Source organism: Tachypleus tridentatus, chromosome 9 (assembly GCF_004210375.1).
Source record: "Tachypleus tridentatus isolate NWPU-2018 chromosome 9, ASM421037v1, whole genome shotgun sequence".
NCBI classification, from domain to species: Eukaryota; Metazoa; Arthropoda; class Merostomata; order Xiphosura; family Limulidae; genus Tachypleus; species Tachypleus tridentatus.
In genome coordinates, this window is record NC_134833.1 from 41,825,293 (window position 1) to 41,842,984 (window position 17,692).

General features: G+C 33.1%; 1 protein-coding gene across 2 annotated transcripts in view; it reads right to left on the reverse strand.

The window, feature by feature from the left end:
• Nucleotides 1–10,603: 10,603 nt before the first annotated feature.
• LOC143225129 (ras-related protein rab7-like) overlaps nucleotides 10,604–17,692 on the reverse strand; it is a 30,330-nt gene continuing 23,241 nt past the window's right edge. For both annotated transcript variants that reach the window (XM_076453981.1, XM_076453982.1), the window contains 2 exons: nucleotides 14,405–14,623; nucleotides 10,604–13,235 (listed from right to left, as the gene is read on the reverse strand). In XM_076453981.1, the coding sequence (XP_076310096.1) occupies nucleotides 13,017–13,235; nucleotides 14,405–14,623 (438 nt within the window). In that variant the 3' untranslated portion in view covers nucleotides 10,604–13,016. The remainder of the gene's footprint in view (nucleotides 13,236–14,404; nucleotides 14,624–17,692) is intronic.

Genomic DNA, 17,692 nt, shown 5'->3' on the forward strand with positions numbered 1-17,692 from the left:
ATTAACTTTAGATAATTTTGATAGGTCTGCTTAATCACAGAATACCCATTCAAGAAACTGATTACTGAATAATACGATATGTCTTAGAACTGAATATGTTAGAACGGATGAAATAAAGACATTGGACACAAAGTAAAACAATAAATAAATAAACTTTATGTATGTGATATTTTTAGGCAAAGAGTGCTGATTTTCTAACAATTATCATATAGACGAATTGGTAAGTAACTAGAAATGTTTTCAGGAAATTAAGAGAGTATATCAAGTAACAGACTTCCTAATGTTTGTAGAAAATAATGAGACTAAGCAAAGTTTTTTTAAAAAAATAGAAACGATATTTATTATTGAAACAAGCAAAAAAAAATGCAACACGTACTTGTGCACACGAAAAACAAAACAGTTGTTTCTACTGGGCTATGTTTAGTCCCGCAACTTTCTCTTTCTCATCATGGACGTATTCCAAATTAAGCACAGTGATCTTAGAAGTGAGTCTTCACTCTATAACTTCCTAGGAAAATTGAAATAGCAAATATGTTGGAATTCAAGAGGTAAAGTCGCTTTCTTTGTCCAATTGACAGCATCATCTCGTGACTTTTTTTTTTCCTTCACAGGTTGGGTTGACTGTTACACTCAGTCAACATCATATTCGGCCACCAAAGAATATTACCACATCAATCATTTTAAACCAGATAACATATATTACTACAAGATCGTTTCTGGCACGTTTGATATGCCTGCATATTGTGCAAAAAACAGATAGTCAACTGTGTAGCTTTGTGCTCAACAACAAAACAAATAAACTTAAGATTAAAATAAAGAATAGAATATATATATAAAACATTTACCCTGCATGAAACAGGCAGAACACATCACAGAAATCTTTTCTGTGCATGCACTCACGAGTATAGAAGCAGAAGTCATTCCAGTTTAGAAGAAAATACGAATAAATTAGCACAATAAAATGTATTAAAATATTCATTCATCCCAAAAAGTTGGCGAGGCTTTATTCTCCTCACCATAACCCCACTAGTAGACCTTCCATTGTTATCCATTTTTTATGGCAGCCATATCTGCCATTAAACCTGTTTATGCCTTTACCAGGTTCTTCTCACCTTCAGCTATCTTGTCTTGTAGGCACTGGATACCCTCCATTTATTAACTGGCCATCTCCTGACAATGGTACTTGAGCACTAGAATACACTTTACAATGGACCAATTCGTGATCACTTTAAGTGGCCTGGATAGGAGTTTTATACTCGGCCTCTTATGGAACAAGTGTTGTTATATCTTGTACAGTACTTGTAAATTATATTGTAATGATTGAACATCTTATGTTTCAATTTTATGATAATCTGTAGGACAAGTACTCTTATATACTTGATCAAACTTCTATGGATTATTTTAGGTACATATGTCAGTGACTTTGCAATAAGGTAGTTTTGTCACAAGTTCAACACTAAAAAGAACATGCGATTACCTACTACAGCAAGGCAGAGAATACCATAGAGAAAAGGTATTTTACAATTTAAGCAGAGCTACAAAGTACTCTTTGAGACATAAGTCACTTTCATCAATATCTACATGAAGAAACGTTTACACTCAGGGCAGTTTATGCATCATTGAAATGACTGTTGAATTTTGTTTAAAGTAAGCTAGACTGACTGGTGGTTCTAAAAACTGAATGAGTACAATTTTAAAATAGTCCTGGGCAGAATCAATATTCAACTGAAAGCTGTTCAGGCAAAAGGTGCGAGTTAAAAACCATTATTCAGCAGCTCAAAAATAGTACAGAAATACCCCTCATAGTAAACAGTTGTCTTGTGACGCCTCAAAACAAAGATAAATATGGCACAATTAGATTCCTCATGTTTGCAATGGGTAGATACCATTGGACAAAAGTAATTACAGCATTCTCTACATTCTAAGTCAATTTGTCATCTCATAACATTCCAATAGCTGGTAACACTGGAGTAAGTAAACAAATGTCTACTGAGTTGGACACTAGAATCTGGTCTGCGGAGAATTAATGTAAAATATACAAACTCTACTTGGAATGAAAAAATCAACGAGAGAAACAGTATTGACAGCTACAGGAAGCAGAATTGTCTTGGAAGGCCACTTGAAAGAATTACTGTCGAAGTAGTCTACCCTCTACCACAAAGACATGACATGGTCAGATGGTTAGAGTGCTTGACTCGTAATCTGAGGGTCGCGGGTTCGAATCCCCGTCGCATCAAACATGCTCGTCCTTTCAGCCATGGGGGTATTATAATGGTAAAATTGCGTTAGTTGGTAAAAGAGTATTTCAAGAGTTGGCGGTGGGTGGTGATGACTAGTTGTCTTCCCTCTAGTCTTACGCTGCTAAATTAAGGACTGCTAGTGCAGAGAGCCCTTGTGTAGCTTTGCGCGAAATCCAAAAACAAACCTCTACTGTAGTCTAACGATATTAACTGATATATTATAGTTTTAACTGACTGTTTCGTCAAATAACCAGTAGCAAAGTTATTCCTAACCAGAAAGAAAAACCTTGGCAAAGAATCTCGGAAATTAATTTTTTTCAAAGTACGATGTGCCTTTTGAACTTCCCTCTGATAAGGAACTGAATTTTAAATCAGCCTTGTTTGTAGAAATGTGTCAGACCCTTAAAATCAAAACATTCAAAACCACAGCCCTCTAACCATCTTCTGTTGGCAAAGAAAATAAGTATACACTGTTAAAATATTTAGTAATTTATATGAATAATCTTCATAAGCTGAGGGATAAAAATATTCCACTATTATCAGAGTTATCATACAGTGATATATGGTCTCCCGGTGGCACAGCAGTAAGTCTTCGAATTTACAATACTAAAATCAGGAGTTGGATTCCCCTCGGTGGACACAGCAGAGAGCTCAATGTGGGTTTGCTATAAAAAAAACACACATACCAACACAAACAGTAGTATATCAAGCTACTGGCAGCAGTATCACTAATATTTGAAAGAAAATTATAGTGCCATTAAACCTTTTCCTGTGTCCCCTCGGTGGACACAGCAGAGAGCTCAATGTGGGTTTGCTATAAAAAAACACACATACCAACACAAACAGTAGTATATCAAGCTACTGGCAGCAGTATCACTAATATTTGAAAGAAAATTATAGTGCCATTAAACCTTTTCCAATCTCATCAAAAGAAGTTTCACACATAATTAGTAAAAAGATTATGAAACACCATTAATGTCGTGCATGACTTCTCCTGAGAAACTCAAATCAGTTAGTTTTGTTTGCGTTTTCGCTGAATTTCGCGCAAAACTTCTCGAGATAGCTTTAACCAGTTGCCTTCCATCTACTCTATCACTTTAAAATTGAGATTTTTTTTTATTTCGCGGAACTCCAAAAACAACAATAAGCAATCCTAATTTTTTTAAAAGTGATAGACTAGAGGGAAGGCAATGACAACTAGTCAACATCACAAACTGCCAACTTTTAGGCTAATTTTTATCAATAAGTGATGAGATTTACCATATCATTACAATGCCTCACAACTGAAAGGGTGAGTGTTCAGTGACGGGTTTCAAACTTGCAATTTGCAGAGTGAAATACGAGTGTCTTAGCACCCAGTTCATGGCAGGCTAAATTAATCAATGATGAAATAAAAATTGTTATGTTGTTAATTCTGATAAGATTGGACTCCATAAAGCTGTGTAATTTACACTACAAGAAAGAATTACCTCTAAAGTTAAGCAGGTACTGGTAGAACACACATGTTATATTGAAAAAAAAAAAAATCAATGATGTGGTTTAGAGAATCCAGATAAATAAGCAATTCAATCCAAAAGGACCCGGCATAGCCAGGTGTAAAGATACTCGACTCGTAATCCAAGGGTCGCGGGTTCGAATCTCCGTCACACCAAACTTGCTCGCCCTTTCGGCCGTGGGGGCATTATAATGTGACGGTCAATCCCACTATTCATTGGTAAAAAAGTAGCCCAAGAATTGGCGGTGGGTGGTGATGACTAGCTGCCTTCCCTCTAGTCTTACGCTGCTAAATTAGGGATGGCCAGCACAGAAAGCCCTCGAGTAGCTTTGCGCGAAATTCAAAACAAACCAAACCAATCCAAAAGTCATACATAGCAATAGTCTTTAAAGGTACATTGATGAAAGAACTGCTAACTGGATAATTCCAGAGAAGAACTTGTTAATGGAAACTCGGCCTGCTGAGAAGCCCAGAGGGTCATCAAGATTGGAACTGCCAATGGACTCCTACTACCAATCTAAGAAAAGTTCTCCCACTGACAGGACAGTCAGCGAAAACAATAAATAAAACACTATACAATGGATTTCAGAAGAAAAATCCCCCCAAATCCTTTATGAATGGACAGTTTATTGTAGTGTAACATGCCTAATAAGTTTGCATACTTCTCAGAAAAACAACACCAGTTACTTTTACTTATTCCTTAATAAAACAGTACATACTGTTGTAAGCTATAGTTTTCATGTTGTAATTTGTTTGGTAGCTTGAGGGAACTACGATTCATAATGACGAAGTTAAAATCATATAGGCCCAGGGGCATAAAATGATACCAATGCGTCCAATGCAGTATCATTGGGGCCTGCACTTTCAAGGAGCCTAAACAATAATACAAAAGAAAACACTGAAGATATATAAATATTTTCACCTGCACAACAATTGTTTTGTTTTAGTTTGAAAAACTGCAAAAATATCAATTGTGGAGTTTGTATATCTTGAAGTAGTTGCGTCAAAAATTATTAGTCTTTTATATTTTATATTAATTGAATATAATGTTCATTATAATATTTTCTATATGTTAACGAAATAAAGTGAAAGGATTTGTTTTATTATTTTAAAAAACCTGAAGTATATTAATAAGTGAAGAATATTTATTTGTGAGAGCTAACTTTCGGTGTGTGGCGGTCTTTAAGCCATATTTTGGTAGGCCATTCAGTGCCGATTTTTTAAAATTGATTTCCTTTTATGTAATATTAGGAATTAGAGGAACCGTGTCTTGAACATTAGTATATACATAGTTGGAGAAGGAGTGCGTTTTATGTTTTTTTTTTGTGTTTATGAAATTATGTGTACGTGTCTGCTTCTGTAACATTCATTTAGTTAATGTTTAATGTGTGTGTGTGTGTGTGTGTGTGTGTGTGTGTGTGTGTGTGTGTAAATACATTTGGACCAATGTTTGCTAGTTACGCCACTGTACAGGCCTAGAAAATTCTGGGGGTTTGACATTAAGTTTTCTAGTACAGTAGAGGGTAAGTAGCAGAGTTGTTTCTAACTTGTAGAGTAAATTAGTGTGTTTTAACAATTTTGTGAAATATTTCGATTTGATAACTATCGCGCATATAGAATTACTTTTTAAAACTATGTTCATTTTTTGCATTATTTAGCATAGTTAGTGTCATTTGTAAAATTAGGCCGAGAACAAGTTACAACTGTGTACAAATAAAGGGAATTGCAATAAAAAACGTCAGGATAAAATAAATTAATTTGTTATCGTTTACCTTGCCTTTTGCCTTAACTTCGGATCATTTTCACCAGATAACGTAAAAAAATCCACCAATGAGAAAAACATTCCCACAGAAAATAGTTTGGAATGTTTCTCCATCAACGAAATAATGCATACCAAATAACTTTAAATGCTTATCGAGAAACAGAACATACCAAGTGTGTTTACAATGCATATTAAATTTGTTTACAATAATATTGATTAGCACTGCTTTATTATTCTCCCCAAAACTGTTAAATACAGCTTTTCACTATAAGAAGAGTATTATATGAACGGTCTTACTCAACCCTTAAATAAAAGTACTAATGATGCATTTTAAATTTTATGATCGGAAAATACACTAAAATAATTAATATGTGAATATCAGCTAATGCTTGTGGAATTCAGTTTCTTGTTGTTAAAATTGTTTGTGCTTATAACAGTTTGTCTACAGTCATTTAACAATACATATTTATTCCCTTGTATCAAAATGAAAATAATAATAGTCTCATGTAACTGTGTTTGTATTTTCTTATTGCAAATCCACATCAGGCTGTCTGCTGAGCCCACCGAGGGAAATTGAACCTCTAATTTTTGAGTTGTAAATTCGTAGACATACCACTGTACTGGAAGGGGCACTATGTAATCCAAATTCAAAATTTCAAATTTATCATGGTAGTAGTTTTGGTTTTTAAAACCTCCACGAGAAAATCCAGAAGGCAAACCAGGGGCGCTCAGAAACTGTTGTTTCTCTTCAGCTCCATGCGTGTTCAGAGGTTAGGCATAACTTGAGAGGAAATACTTTCAGAAAATTGGCAATACCGAATAAAAGCAATAACGGTAATTACCTTGGTGGTTGTTTAGTTGTCATCTTGGAATAGGTCGGACATAGCTGTGAAGAAGTCTTGTCAAGCCAGACGAAGTTAAGAAGATAGAGCTTTGCTTGTAGTTGTAGACATGATGTCACAAACAAGGGGATGCAGAAAGAACACGTCAACAGACTTGGGAATCGCGTTAGAGTAGATTCTACACTAATTACTAGAAAAACAGGCCTTTTCAGGGCTTGGGTAAAGAAACGTCCAAAATTTTGCTGTGAGGAGAAACGGGATTATCCCCGAGAAAACCCACTTTCACGGCCAGGGCGCCGAATAACCTACGCTGACCGTGCCCTGTGATAGCTGAAGAAAGCCGGGCTAAATAGTCAAATAACAATAAGGACTTAATGCAAATAAATAGAACTGGGAGAAAAACTGGGAACAATCGAGGAAAACTAGTGTATTCCCATTGTGAGCCTCTAGTCGTACTTTTTGGAAATGTTTCGCAAATATGGTATTCAGCGGAAGAGGAGATGGAACCTCAGGTTGTTCTTCCACTGTCGTAGTTGACTTGTGTCTTCTTGGAAAACTAATTTGTGTCTGCTGAGATTTGGCATCAAATTTGTCTGTTACAACAGCAATATAAGTAGTTGTAACCTGCATGGTTTGAGTCTGACTTGTGGTTTTTATACGTTAGGTATTCAATAATCTCTGACTGGCTTTGTTGCTTTTCTTTGTCTGGTTCGGTCATTGTTGAAAGATCATGTCGTGGACAGTTTGAGTATAGTTGTCATTTTTCTTAGTAAATGTCGGTATATTACTGGTTGTACTGATTGGCAGCTTGTTTCACGAGGGAGTAACATGAACACTTTGCTTGTTTTCCTTGTCTGATTGTCGATTAAGTGGTGAATCAGTAGATTGTGATAAGACGTCAGTTTGAGGTGTTTAGGTGTCTGGGCTTTTAAGTGGGACGATGACAGGGGCGTTCGGCACTATAATGAAATATATTGTAGTAGCATCCGTTACGTAAAACGTAATTAGCACTGTGTTTCTTGATGAATTTAGTAGGTTGACTGGAATTTTTGGAGAAAATTCTGTTGGCGGCATATATCTTGATCTGGCTTTGGCTTTCTATGGCTTGTCCGATTTCTGCGGGATGAATGGATGTATCGACTCCTCTGAGGAAAACAGAAAAAAGGTTGGTGGAGCTCTTAGTGGGTGAACATCTGACTTGGCACTCATGTAACTGTAAGAATGGCCTTTAAATATGATCCAACTTTATTTGTTGAAAATCCCACACAAACAAATTTGCGTATTTCTCGACAAAACAACACATGAATTAATATATAATCAATCATATCAAATTGAAACTAATAATAGTCTGCCCAAAAATCTTTGTTTATTCACGATTCTTAAACTGGCTTATCTCAAAAACCAAAAAGTCTTGCAAAACTAGGCTACAAATTAAAAGATCAACGTTTCTTGTTGAAATCATAAACTGTCTCAAAACTAACAACCTACATGTTTTTACATCTTAGACGTATACTTTATTTTTCATTTTTATTGATGACAGGGGGAGGAAATGTAAATGGTTTGTAACTAAGTTGTATTTTTTTTTATAAAACAAAGGATAAAATAATTAACGTCAAATCATGTAAGGAATCCGTTTCAAAAAGTTGCTTGAAACAAGTTCATCCTTAAAATATTTTAATTTGCCAAAAGTTTCAAAAATGAGAAATTCAGTATCCTTTTAAAGTTTGATTAAAACACAGCTCGAGATTTTATCCATAACACGTTATTTAATCTTTAATTTAAAACTTAAGGAAAAACATCGCTCAAGAAGCCCAAAGCAGCCTGCTTGTAATAAAGATGATTACACTTGTGACTATTTTCCATTACAGTAGGTTTACAGACGTTGACTTTCAACGTCAAATTATTCAGTTCTTTGAAGATGATCCAAAAAGGTAATCCTACTTTCTGTAAAACTAACCCATCACCAATCAAGTAGAATCTCCCACCAATATCTTACCAGTTCCAAGCACTTCTAAAGGTTCACGAAGTATTCCCAATTAATACTCAAGTTAATGTTAAGAGAAGTTAAACTTCATATGATGGATAGAACCACACCCTCAACAAAACTAAAAATGTGAACCCACATTTTACTTTTCAGTAAATTATCAATTCCACTTCAAAACACCAGTGAAATACTAGCTTCCCTTACTGCTGGTGAAAATTCGTAAGTCAATCAATCTGTTGGGAAAATAAAATTGTCCTCACTGAGGCATAGCTTTTTTTTTTTTTTTATTCTTCTGTTCTATTCATCCTATTGTATTCAGAACATAGCACAAAGGGATCAGCAGCATTTATCCTATAGTATCATAAAATTCAATGACAGCACCTCTTACCATTTTTTTTTCATGCGAAAATAAGTTATCGTAATTATGTATAAAAAATACCTCCAAAATCAACCTAGTAGCTTCGCTTTGAACCAAAGCATATCTTTTCTTAGATAAGGATACCAAAATTATAAACAGTATTCTAAATGAGGCCTAACTAGTGATTTGTATAGACAATTCTCTCTTTTGACTTGTCAACAATACTTCTATAAATACACCATAAAATTATATTAGCTTTACTACTAGCAATAGAGAACTGCATCAATGGTCTGAATGAATTATTCACCACTATGCCATAATATTTTTGTTCAATCATGCTACTGATGGCATTCCAATCTACCCTATAAATGGCTAAAATTATAACTCAAATGCATTAGCTTCATTTAAAATAATTAAAGACCATTTGCTAAATATTTGTCCAACTTACAATTGATCAAAATCATTCTGCAATACCTCAAGATACTCAAAATGGCGAGGAATACTCAAGTGTTTGTCACCAGCAAATTCTACTAGTTATGCCTTTATCAATACAAGTAAAAAAGAGCAAGAGATTCACATACTGATCCCCAGAGGTACTCACTAGTAAAAAGCAAATCAAGATTTCCTATTGGCAGACTTTTTTTTTTAATATCATATTTAACTAAATTATTTTGCAAGGTTAACATTTTCTTTAGCAAATAATGGATTTCTGATGGCTTTTCACTTATCTATAAAACACTCAGCTAATAAACTCACACTACCACTAAAAGTTTAAGTGGATAAACTAAGCCTTTGATCAAAACCCCCATCCCTATACATAATGTGTACTATGCCAGTAAACAATGCAATACGCATTAAATTGTACTCATCTACCAATAGGAGAGTAACACCCTTCATGTGAAGTAATACATACCATCACTCAATGGGAGATTACATTCATCTCAAACAGGAAATATTCTTCACCAAACAAAAGTAGGAATACAAAAAGAGACTCAAATGAACCTCCTACCTAGTGCTAAAATGTTCCAAAGGTGGGTGAAATGTAAAGGCAACTCAGACTCGCAACCACTAGGAATGACCCTGGTTCTTAATGTTAGGGATGGTATGATTAGACTACTTCCAGTTAATAACGTCACACCTACCCTCATATGCTAGTTGTGAACATTACTGCATTATATGAATGATAATACAACTGATTTTTCATAAAAGATTACAGTTTACAGAAAACATGGTTGTATACAAGCAGGAGCACATCTGTATCGTATTTCAAGTTATTTTCCTCAGAACATCAAATTTAACAATGATTAGGTTATAGCAGATATTTATTGTTGTAATAGCATTAAGTATGATAGTAACCATTTATGTTTCACTTTTCCAAAAGCCAATTTGTTCAGGTTCAAGTGTACAGTAGAAATTCCTTCATGTAGATTTTAAAAAAGCAAGCACTGTCCTTTCCACCACTGTAAAGATATACTTAATGAATCTGTTAAACGTTCTGTAAGCATATAATTACTAATATTTATATTTCTCTTAATAATCACAAGTCTACTTGCATAACCATTTCTCTCATAGGATAAACTATATTAACTGTATCGCTTCTTTATTTCCAAGTTAACCAATTTATTATTTCTTGGAGTATGTGATCAAACTACTTTCCATCTTTAATAACTTTATATTCTGATTGAAATCCTCCCCAATTATATTTGTAATCTTTAATAAAACTGTTTCACAAAACTTTGTACAACAATTATTCTCCTATTATGTTCACAAACTTCACTGAGGTTTACTTTTATCAGTACCTTATAGTTTTCCTTTTCATCTCATAAGTGGTATAAAGATTTATGTATCTGTATAATAAAACTAGTCCCTGAAGGTTGGTGGATGACAGCTGAATTTAAAAGCTTAAATACAAAAATGAATGCTTCAAAAAAAAAAAAACCTTTATTACTACTAGAAATTAAACTTGTATTTCTAAAATAAATATTTTAAACAATATAGTAAAACATCTCACTCAAGAGAAACTGTTAATAACACCATTATGTGTAACTTTCTAGATCATACGTCTGATTCTTTCAGAATGCCAAGTTCTTAATCGAAGCAGTAATGGTGAAATTATTAAACACTTGAATGTTAAATAAACTTATTGTAAACTTAAAACTTGGACTAATTATAAACCAGCCTTCACTTGAAATTTTGTGTATCCTTTAAAACTTTTTTTACTATTAATTCTTCATCCTTTCTTCTATTGTAACAGCTTGTTATTCATATTCATAAGAAATGCTATTCTTATTTTATCCAGAAAAGAAAATGTAAACCCACTAAAAGTTATGCTCTTGGTCAATTAGCCTTATCAGTTGTACAGACAAACTTCCTGTCTTAATTTTAGCAGTGACTGCTTTCCTTGGGAAGAATACTGGAACAGCAAAACATTACATCTCCAACAGTTTGGTTATACTCAAAAACATGTTTCATGACATTGAATAATAATTCTACACCTTTCTAGACATTTAAAACTCGGAGTACTCTATGCTGTTCAACATATAAAATTCACTCTCTTGACCCCTTGGATATTCATTCAGTGGTCTGAAGTTCTTCCTGCTACATAAAACTCTTCATATAACCTCTTTCATGCTGCAGCTTAAACTCGGACCAAATTAAATTACCTTACTTTTGGGTATACTAAATGTCATGTCATCTTTAACTTATCAGAAATACATGTTATTGTTTCCCAGTTTAGGTTCATAAAAAACTGAAAAATGGGTTTATTTCTCTCACTTTCATTACAAAAATTAAACTTCTTGATTTATGTTTAACTTATTAAACTGAAAAAAAAAAAGTCATGTTATTTCACTCTAACTTAGAGAGCTTTACTCAGTTCTGTAGTTGCTATGGGCAGAAAAGTACATATAGGTTCTACCATTTCCATTATAATTAATTGCTCAATGAGTGTGGCTGTATATCTTTAATGTCATCAAATTAAACTTACTGAACTCCATAGAATAGAAAGTATAGCTATGTATACTGCTACTCACCTGTGTTTACCCACTTGATTACTTGCTTCAGACTAACAAGTTGCTTCTGACTCAGACAGGCTCTTTGAAGTTGATAAATATAATTTCAAATAACCCACCAGCAGGAATGCATTCACTTGCTTTCTTCTAACAGTTAATGGTTAAAAGTGTGTGTGTGCACGTCAGTGAATAATTTCTTTTAAATGTACATTATACAACAGTGACTCTCATGATAAAACTATTGCCTGTTTAGGTATTCATAACATTCTGGAATATGCTTCATGTTGGAATGAATACATCTATTTTACTTTATTACATTCTGCTTTGTCACTTCATACAATCTATTCATCTATTTTATCTTCAGGTTTAATATCAATTACTAACAGTACATTACCTCTTAATTTACAAAACAGATGTTGCATACTGTCTATTGCTTTCCCTATGCAAAAAAATCTTTTCATGACTAGTGTTAATATGTTAGCTATAAATTCAGTTCTGATTACATTACAAATATCTTTCTCTAAAAGTATTTTTATTACACTTTGACTGAATGAATCAGAGTCAAGAACTGGAAAAATATATATATATGTGTATATAAAAATTATACATCTTGTTCAGAATAAGTTTACATATTTATATACCTTCTCCTTAACAACCACTCAGTTGTATCAATTTTTAAGTGCAAAGCTTCAACCACTTATTTATAAAAATGTGTAGATCACTCAACTAATAACTATTTCAACCGTGTACTCATTTAAAAATTTATTTGAATTGATCCAAAAATGCAAAATATAATGTTTAATTGTTTAAAATTAATTTGTTTGTTTTACAAGTATTTAGAGCATCACTTATTAGAACACTGAAAATTTGATAGAACTTGTTCCATTTTCAATTTTGAAAACTTAGATTTTTAAATATTCAAATAGAATATAAAGAAATATTTCACTATACAAAGATTCTATTATATATATAAAACTAAAGATGCATTATGTTTATAAATGTCACAATCTGAGACCACTTAATATTTTTCACATTTATGATCGAGGAAGAAGACATAACAAGCACACCCCAAATGAAGTTAAAAAAAGAAGCAATACAAGATATTCATTACTTGTACAACATTTTGATTGTAGTACAAACAGGGTGCACTGTTTAGGATATAAAATAAAGGTTAAGTGGCCTTTCTCAGACAAAGAGCAGACACGTGTAAATGAAGTTGGGAATAGTAATTCTTTTCGATCAAACTATGCCTCACAGAATAACCTTCCTCTAGTCACTTTTTACTTTTATTAAATCACATAAGGCAAAAATGGAAAAATATAAATTAGCAAGCGCACCCGTCTGATTTTTGATTTGGATCATTCGTCAGCTTTATTTGATCTGGAAATTCATTGTAAAGCTCCACTTCTGTTTCTTGAGCCAAAGCATTCTTTGCAACAGTCTGAAATGCTTGTTCCACATTAATAGCTTCTTTGGCACTTGTCTCAAAATATGGTATGTTGTTCTTACTTTGACACCATCCTTGAGCCCGTTTAGTAGACACCTGGAAGTGATATTTATTATACATAATTATTTAAAAAGCAGATTTTATCTATAGGTCTTGAATTGCACATTCTTGTTTTATACACAATTTCATATATTCTGCTTTCATATCAAATTTTAAAAGTGACCCTTGTTGGTATATTGTCCACAATAAAACTATTCTAAAACAAGTTCATAGCACTTAAGCTGCCAAAATTGTTAAGCAACACAATATTCAAAAATGTTTAAACTGTTATTTTGTTCTTCCAAATGTTTGTACCAACAGAAACCCACAAACCATTCACAGCCAAATTAGTACATTTATTGCAACAACACTTCTTTAAATACAGGATCTCTAAAATGACACAATAATTCCAATCACAGATACCAAAATCCATAAATCCACTTGTCTTAAGCTTAACATCAGTTAAGTCTTCAAAAAAAATATAGCCTATATTCAAAAAACAAATTAACACTGTAGCTTGTGTTGGTGTGTTGCTTTAGTTTATTTAGGGCTAACCTTTACTGTATGTAATACTATCAATAAATGAAAACTTATAATGCATGCTATTCTACAACCTAATATTACACCTTTAAAAACTTTGATAAACTTTTAATATATTGTTATACAAAATGTCTCGTAATGTATGCCTTTTGTAGTGTACATGCAAGCACATTTAGATAGTATGGTGCACATGCAGTTTCAGGACAGACAGAACTGAGTAGTATTATAACAGATGTTACATAAATAACAAAGATTATGAAGAGGCCTCAAAATAATGCCTGAATACCAGACACATAGAATAATCTTACACAACCTTTGGGTGAGCTTACTGGAATTTTGTTTTACTTTTTAATATTATATCACATCTAAATAATATTCTTCCACTGAAGGTTTTGGCATAACACAATTTGAAACAGTCTTACTGGTATGCTGCTTACAACAATAGATAATTTATGACTCATATTACTTTAAAAACATACGTCTTTATAATGCAAGTGTTACCTAAAGACTTTCTGGTTCAGTAAGTCTTGTATGTTTCATATTAAACTATTACAAAAATATTTCTAACCTACCAAATCTCTTAAACCTATAGATCTTACTTTCAAAGATTAGAACATGTTTTCAATAAATATCAGTCTGTTTCCCATATTAACTTGCTCTTAATGATTAAGACTTTTTTCACTTACCAATCTATTTTCCAGATCTATTTTATTTCCAATTACTACAAATGGAAAATTTTCAGGATCTCTGGGTGATGCTTGAATGAGAAATTCATCCCTCCAGGAGTCCAAAGACTTGAAAGAATTTGGAGCCATGACATCAAACACCAGAACACAGCAGTCAGCTCCTCTGTAGAATGCTACACCAAGAGACTGGAACCGTTCTTGACCAGCTGTGTCCCAGATCTTGTGATAAAAACAAAACATTCTTAAAATTATATACTGCATTGACCTTCAAATCATTCAAGTAGATATTTTAATAAGATAATATTAAAATTATAAAATATCAGTTAACCACTTACATTATTTAATGGACTAAAACAAGATAATCTAAAACATTTAAATTCCATATTAAATATATATATATATATATAGTTCTATCAGAAAACAAACTATACAAATAAAAATTAATGACTGCACCCCATGACACCTTCAGCCATCATTGCTCACTGTTCCTGTTAACAGATTATCAAATGAACCCTACAATGGTATTATCAGAAATGATTAGGCAAAAGAACAATAAAGTTTATTAGTGGCACATGTCAGATTTTGACAATGCTGAAGGTTTGGAATCTGAGTTGATATCAGCTGATTAGATTGTTAGATATAATAGCTAAAGCAAATCAAAACTTGTAAGTTCAGATATATAAAGTACTAATGAAACACAAATTAGCAGAAAATTATGGTCATTATTGTGCTGAAATTTATGCTGTTGTTTGCTACTTATCTACAACATAAACAAAAAAATGTAAACTCATAAAACATGATCAATTTTTCTAATAATACATTCTGATACATGAATAAGCTGGACATAAAGACCAAAGATCTTCTACTAATTTCTCAATAACACTGATGTGGAAAAACCAGGTTATATATGCTAACAGTTTCTGGAAAACAATCAGAGATGCTTGTCAAGTAGCTGATTCAAACAATGTGATCAAGGAAAGTATTTTATTTATGACCAGTGTGTGGTCAAATGTTGATGACTGACAACAAGTTATGCTAGATCAGAGTGAAAATATTTTGAATGATGGTACTTGTATTTTCTCTAGTGATATCTGAAAATTAGTTTAGGAAAATCTGAAGATAAAAAGGTCCTCGAATGTTTAAAACCTTAATAAATATTAAGATGGGATACCACATCTGTGATATTCAAGTACATTAATACAGAATAGGTAACTGTCAAGCTTCTACAATAAACAGCTGATACAAGGATAAGGTATGCAGAGAATAAATCAAACAGGACTACTAATGGTATCCTCCAACAAACATAACTGTCATCACCTATACAGTTTACTAATAACCAAACATTCTTTCTCACCAGCTAGTAAGACAACCTGTCTGACTTACCATGCAACTGACATGGGCAGTACTGTACAATATAGAGACATTCAGGATCATTATACAAACTTCCAAATTTTGGAAGTTCATTAATCACTTCATTTGAATAAAGAGCTATCTACAAAACAAGTAATGTTTGAAAAAATACTATAACACACAGCAACGGCAACGTTCTCAGCACTTCAAACACCGTAGTATTTTATTGAAAATTCTTTAACTGTTCCTACATAATTAAATGATTACTGTCTCTCCCAAATAACCACCTGACCCTGAAAATACATTATCCACTTCCTTAACAATTTGCTGAGTTCGTGTCTCTGTGTTGAGTTTGAATCGTAATTACATTTATCAACTCAAGTTCAAGAAGCTGTATGTTCTCACTTGGACAAGTTGTATTGGCTGTGACTAGTTACATAGCTGCCCTGCATTACTTCACTTTTTATTACCTATTAAGTAGTAATTACAACTGAAGTTGAAAAACAAGTCATCCATAATTACAGGTTAACACTGGTAAGATACCAACATAGAGACAGCTAACATTCCAAACAGAAAACAGTAAAAAATTGCACTAGACTACATCATAGAATACCAGTTCACATTTGGCACTACCTACCTACCACTACCTACTAAGAGTCAATTGTTCTCAGGCCTAATGATGGTTTTTTTTTTGCAGAGCTGCAGTTAACTGTTGCATGAGTGTAACTGACAATTTCCACAATAGGTCTATCTTGGAGACAGCAATCTCAACCAAGATTGGATATAACCACCTTCATGTGGCAAGTGAAATTCCCAAGACAATATCAGAGACATACTTTTATACTCATAATTTGCCACCAAGAAATTCTTGCTAACAAACAGATAATGTCACTTGCAGTTTCTGATCCATGGCAATATATATATGACAATATATTATACATAATAACTGTTGCTAAAATTAAAATAATGTTGCATTGTTCATTCTTACCTGAGAAATGTGATTTCTAAAAGACTTGAATAAAATTGGTAATAATTACAATTCATTTGCTTAATCCAGATCATGCCACAAAAGTTATTCAGATAAATCATTGATATACAAGTAAAAAAACAAAACTGTTTCAAAAAAAGAAAGGAATCGTAGGGATGGCTAATATCAATGCTTCAAAAACAATGTTCAGGGACAACAAGGGATCTGTTTGTCCATCTCAGCTGTTCCATCCTCTACACCAAACTAAAGTGAGCCCTTATCATTCATATACCTATCAAGCTTTCTTTTAAACTCAGACAAATTTACTGCCTACATAACATGTAAAGTCAACACATTTCATAGGTCAACCATCCTATTTGAAAAATAAAATTGTCTCAGCTCATAACAGCTTCTACCTTATCTAAACCTATATTTGTATCACTAGTTCTGTACTTGTCTGTTAAGTATGAAAAATGTTGATGCATCAACATTATCAATTCCCTTTACAGTCTTAAACACTTCAATCCTATTCCCTCTAACTGTTCTTTTTTCAAAAGAAAACAATTTAAGGATCTCAATCTCACCTCATATAACAATCCCAGGTACCATTTTAGTAAACAAAATGACATTAATTAGGGGTGGTATGGTATTTGTCTTTGATTTCACTCATAAAAGATGAGGCAGTTACAGTTAGAACAGCAGATTCTTCCCTTATAATCTTAACACCCTTGAGAATTCAAATCTTGCTTGGTAGTGATCTAACTATGTCAACTGAGCCTTATAAGCACTGTTCAATTAGAATCATGGTGGATGCATTATGGTATTTGTTGCAATGGAGCTGTCAGTTGATGTTCTAATTGAGCCTTGGGGCCAATCAGACCCTAAAAGATGTTTTGAAGTAGTTTACTGCTGCAATACTACTACCTTAGCTTCATTTCTGCTTCAGCATACAGTTTTTGAGCCATGTTTGT